This window comes from Aplysia californica, unplaced genomic scaffold, assembly GCF_000002075.1.
Source record: "Aplysia californica isolate F4 #8 unplaced genomic scaffold, AplCal3.0 scaffold00285, whole genome shotgun sequence".
Lineage (NCBI taxonomy): Eukaryota > Metazoa > Mollusca > Gastropoda > Aplysiida > Aplysiidae > Aplysia > Aplysia californica.
The window spans coordinates 375168-380756 of record NW_004797555.1 but is presented as its reverse complement, the minus strand read 5'-3'; the positions used below and the strand labels follow the sequence as shown (position 1 = coordinate 380756).

Sequence of the window (5589 nt, the reverse complement as noted above, 5' to 3'; positions counted from 1 at the left end):
GGGGATAGACAGAGGGGGGTGGGTGGAGGGAGAGGGGCACGTCTGTGTTTGCTAGTTCGTGTGCATAATTATTATTTACCCCAGGGCGAATGGATAGGGTTAACCTGCCCGACGGGGCAAGTCATTATTACCACAAGACAGTCATTGTTTTTGAGTACATGTATTCTCTCAAAGCTGAGAGAGGTGGCATCCATCGATGACATTGAAATGGCCTGCCCTCAAACAACTGATAAGGAGAATGCCAGTGAACAACTGAAGGCCATTAGATCTGTAGTAAGTTACTTCTTGTAGACCCAGAAAGACAGGAAGACTTCAGAGAAGCATACTACATATGTACTTCTAGTTGAGCTCCTGCTCACACTTCCTTTGTCCACAGCCAGTGTAGAAAGTTTTTTTTCAGCCATGAAGCGGATCAAATCTGACTGGAGGGAAAAGCTCAACACGGATGTCCTGTCCATGTTGAACATGTCTGCTTTTGTTTTATTAGAGGTTTTACGGCGCTCGCAACTGCATAAGGCCATATGAGCGCCAGAAGATTAGAATTAGAGGTGTTACAAGAGAGTAACAAACATAAAAAAGAAGGAGGGGAGATAAGGGCGATAGACGTTTGATAGGAAAGAAGAAGCAAACCACACGGTACCAGAGCACCCGCCAACCACCCACTACATTATATCTGCATTGAAGGGCCAAGTGTTATGGACTACAATGCGACACTTGTCTTAGAAAGGACCAGGTGGTGACAGAGCCAGGAGAGTAGAACAGACACTTCATAAAGACAAGGAGTTTTTTTGGAATTGTGTTTGGCCATCATATTCAGCCATTAAATAATTGAAAAGAAAAGTATAAAAATAAAGTATTCAATGTTAAAGCAGATTACATGTAGGCCTACTAGCATATCAACACATGATTTTATTATTTTATATCCCGCATCAGTGCTGTTTACAACTTTTTTTTTCTTTCTTGATATAGAGACAGTCTAAAGGTTTTCATGTTTGAAAACGGGCAAATTGACTTTTCTACTGAGCAAGTACAGATATATGTGTTAGTTGCCCGACTGGGCATGTGGGGACAAAAAAAGGAAATGTTCATAATTGTTTTGTTCACCCCTGGTTTTGCTGTAGTCATCTTGGATGTTTAGGATCACCAATTGAAAGCAAGCTGAATGAAAGGGTGTAGTTTAGTGTAAAGGTACACATCTTGTGATACTGGGCTTCAATGGGCAGGACACATGTATTTCCAACAAATGGGTGAAATAGGTCCCCAAATGCACTGGTGGAAGAAGTGATAGAACAGAAGGCTAGCTCAAAGCTGTGCCTACCCACGAGAGATAACTAGGCCTAATAATGCTAGCCTACTTAAATTCAAGAAAGATGTAGTATTGTAGTTTATTTTTTATTGCATTGTTTGTCCATTACATTGTGGTTTACTCGAAACGTTCGAGCTTTTTAAGATGGGTAATTCTTCTTACTAGTTTCAACGTTGTGCATTACGGTTTTCTCATATTTTCTAACCGTGTAGCAGGAGAAGATTTTTGTTTTTCGTTTTTGATGCTTTCCTTGAATACCACATAAATTCAGCGGCTGGGCACGAAGCAGGGGTAGGCCACGAGAAACATGGAGGGGATGTGAGGAAAGGGACATGAGAGGAGAGATGAAGCTCACTTGGAACGAGCTAGTTTACTTTTAATCTCCTTGCCCAGGACAGAGATAAACGGAAGGAGCATATGTGGCCTACGTCCTGCCAGGGTTGAAAGACATTGATGATGATTAATTCAGCTGCAGCTTTAATTTTTTTTAAACAGTTGAGTTTCGAGGATTTTGATAAGAAACCGAAAATGTTAAACACTGTGTTGTATTTTTAGCTTATATTTTGGTATTGTAGATAGCGCATTAAAGTAAGACGATTTAAAAACAAAGATGGAATATAGATCTAGATCTATGATGGTTCAATAATTTGACTGATCCCCGTGCTTGATTTTGAAACCCATAGGAGCACGTACAGCCCGGCTTTTGAAGCGACAGTCAAAATAAGGAAAACTGATTTCTTCAGTAGGCTATTTGAACTAGATCTAGGCGGAGCACGCGACCGCTTGGTTTGGCTTTTTTGTAACTTTTGTGTAGCCAAGCCCATACGTAGTCCACCGAAAGAATTGTTTGTTTGCGTTTGCAGCCGTAGCTATTACTTAGAAACCAAAATCGATGCGAAACGGGTTTCTAGATCTATGTATTATCATTCGAATAAAATCCCGGCATGCCAGCAATCTTGGCATAAAAAATTTGAAAGAGATGCCGTCAGGCTAGTACATTATAGGCCAAGCGTCAATAGCCTAATTACATAATTAGGCCTATAGGGCCTACAGAGACTGCGACGAAGCGTCGTCTAGGCCGGGTCAACAAACCCGAGACTGCTGTTCGTTTTGGGTAAAACACCCAAACCCCAAACCAGATAGGGCCCAATGGCAAGCCTTTTTGTTCGAAAAAATGCGCAACTTTATCACGAGACTTAGCAAAAAAGCTATCTGTGTTTGCACCCTCATTCGAAAGTCAACAACAGCCACAGAATTCTACACTAAGTGTAGAATTCTGTGACAACAGCTCAGTTTATTCCGAATTTTAAAAAAAATCAAATTCTTCCCAGTTAAAAATATTTTAAATGCTAAGGCCTATTACGGCGTCCCTGGCAGTATGCGACCTACTTAAGCCTAAGCTGCTTCCGCCGATTTCTGCGGCGCTGTTGTATTAGCCTTTAGCCTTATTGACTATTGGCTATTGGCCTAAGTCACGGAAAACGAAACTAGGCTAACAAATTACTTTTTGACAACATCATGTCTGATTCTACTGAATTGATATGGAATGTTGATATGGAAGTGAATCTCTTCCATGCTATGCGTGGACACAAACCAGCAGGTATTATTGTTATAGATCGAGTATTAGGCCTATTTAAAATAAAGTAAAGTAGGAGTTGTAGATCTATCTCTAGATCTAGATCTAGAATCTAAATCTAGATCTAGATCTAGATCTAGTGTAGTCTAGTGTAGAATCTAGATTAGAGAATAGATCTTGTCTGTTTTAGTGGTTGGTGTAGTGTAGTGAAGTGCCTCCCTACACGCACAGAAAGAACGCTTGCTCGCGATACATCAAAAGCGATACATCGAGTGCTTGTGAAGAAAGCGCTTGCTTGTCGTTGAGATGTAGATCTAGATCTAGATCTAAATCTAGATCTAGATATCTAGATTCTAGATCTAAATCTAGATCTAGATTTAGATCTACATCTAGATATAGAGTCTAGATCTACATCTAGTCTAATCTAAAAAGCCACCTCTATTCTCACCCGGAGTGCAGGCGAGTCTTGTGGCTATTCTCACCCGGTGCGCGTTCACCAAATTTTGCGTTCACCCTAAACCACAGAATTCTACCCTGTGATAACAGAAAAATTATAGAATTCTGTGCCGTGAACAAACGTTCCATTACAACTGTAGCCTACTAAAAGCGTACAATTTTGTCTGTGGGCAGTGGAGAGAGAGAGAAAGAGAGAGAGGAGTAGCGCGAGAATTTCCGGGCAAAACAAAATGGCGACCCGCGTAGTTCAGCCATTAAATAATTGAAAAGAAAAGTATAAAAATAAAGTATTCAATGTTAAAGCAGATTACATGTAGGCCTACTAGCTCTGTATCAACCAACATTCCTCATTCAGGAAGGAGTTCCGCACAGTGCCGGCCGGCCAACAACACCTAGGCTAACCCTAACTCTTGTATAATTTGCTCAGTGGACCTTGTCATGTTAAGTGCTGGCCCTCTGCGGAACTCCTCCCCTCATACATGATTGAAATGCTTCGGCTTCGGCTTCTGTAACATTTCATACAGAACATTTTAATGGATAATTTTCCAACCTCCAAATCCAAAGTTTGACTTAACCATTGTCACATGATATGACAATCTAGATTCTAGAAGAATCTAGATCTAGAATCTAGATCTAGATGATTCTAGACTTCTGTAACGAGCGACCGCCCCAACAAACACAATAAAGAGACCTGCCCCTACCCCTAACCCCAATCCGAAAGAGGCTAATAATCCTACCCCTAGCCTTCTATTCTACTCTTTTAACTCAAAGTGGTCGCTCGTAAGTTATGGAAGTCCTCCCCAAAATCTAATCTAAGCAATAACATACTAGACTAGATCTAGATTAATCTTATAGGACTAATCCAAATCTAGATCAAGCAATGCTAGCCATGTGCATTAGTAATCTAGATTCCATTAGATGTCTGACTCGCAATCGCGCCATTCTGATCTCATTCACACCATGCCATGCCATAGGCTACTCGCTAAGTTAAAACACAAGCTTTTGAACAAGAGAGTATTCAGCATACAGAAGTCAACATTTCCGTGCAAGTTGGACACAACATTAAATATTTAGCATTTGGTAAGAAGTAAAGTATCGTTCTGAGCCTCAACAAGTTACAGGTTCAACAATTCAGGTAGTCGGTGAAAAAAAATTGTCAACCGTTTCCCTCGTGGCCGCAGCCATTTTACTTTTGATTCTATGAATTGAATCAATTGGTAATTTCAAGAGCAAATTTTACTCACCGATGATTTTGCCCACATTTGCAGATTCAACCATCATGATGTCGCTGCTGCCACCTCCACCTCTACCTCCAAATCCACCACCAAAAGACATTGTGTTTGTGTTAGATGAAGTCCGGCGAGAACCAAACGAAGACCAGACCAGCGAACAAAGTACGGCGCACTAAGAAAGGAAGAACGCAAGGTTTTTGGAGTTGCGCCGGATGATCGGATGTTTCCAGATTTCTTGTCGCTTGGGCATAAAAATTCAGGTCAAGTTAGTGAAGCAATATATAATTAACTATAAGTAGAGCCTACAGAACTGTGCCACAAATTTCATTTCATTTAAAGGCATAAAACTAACAAATCAGGCTTTTAGATTTGCTTATTTCTATACTTAAAGCTAATGAGAATTTTCATTTTTCCGTAAAGTCCATAAATTATTGCACGCCAAATTGGTATACTGCTTGAGGAAAGCAATGTTATTTTCGAATATGCATATCATTAGTAAATATTGTTATGTCTTGACTTGACAATATCATTGAATTATGACACTAAACTAAATATTTAGAATGCTGTATCTTAAGTCACTGATCGTCAAAAATACAACACTACATTTTTATACGGAGACAAAGTAGGACGGGCCTGCCTGAAACCAAATTTAAAGCGTGAGGTGTTTTGGTCTGCCAGTTTGTCGTTTCAATCCTTCAAATAAATAACATGTAGAAAAAACGCCAAACTGGATTTGTTTTGGGTGTTTTTTTTGGACAATTATAGTCTAATGGTAAGGGAGCATTTTTTTTTAATTAGCATAATCATCATTGCCTTTCTCACTCTGGGTTAGGATATAGGCCACGAACAAACACTCTCCACCATTCCCTATCCTGGGCTAGTCGCTTGATTTCACTCCACGTCTTCCCACTTTTCTGTACATTCATTTCCGTGACTCTTTTCCAGGTTCCACGAGGTCTTCCACTTGATCTTTTATCCTGTGGGTTCCAATCTAACACTTTTCTTGTTATGCAGCTGCT

At 40.2% G+C, this 5589-nt stretch overlaps 2 protein-coding genes across 5 annotated transcripts in view; one reads left to right on the top strand and one right to left on the bottom strand.

Moving 5' to 3' along the window:
• The window catches only part of LOC101856352 (far upstream element-binding protein 1), a 14449-nt gene extending 9660 nt beyond the window's left edge, over positions 1-4789 (bottom strand). For all 3 annotated transcript variants that reach the window (XM_005101486.3, XM_035970560.1, XM_005101489.3), the window contains exon 1: positions 4583-4789. In XM_005101486.3, the coding sequence (XP_005101543.1) occupies positions 4583-4673 (91 nt within the window). In that variant the 5' untranslated portion in view covers positions 4674-4789. The remainder of the gene's footprint in view (positions 1-4582) is intronic.
• The window catches only part of LOC101857033 (MRG/MORF4L-binding protein), a 12424-nt gene continuing 8492 nt past the window's right edge, over positions 1658-5589 (top strand). Inside the window, exon 1 of one of the 2 annotated variants that reach the window (XM_035970561.1) lies at positions 1658-1800. Coding sequence is in view for 1 of the 2 variants with exons in the window: in XM_005101490.3 (XP_005101547.1) it covers positions 2825-2906 (82 nt within the window). In the remaining variant the exon portion in view is untranslated. Of the gene's footprint in view, positions 1801-2699; positions 2907-5589 lie in introns of those variants that run through there. The other variant, XM_005101490.3, reaches the window with a different exon arrangement.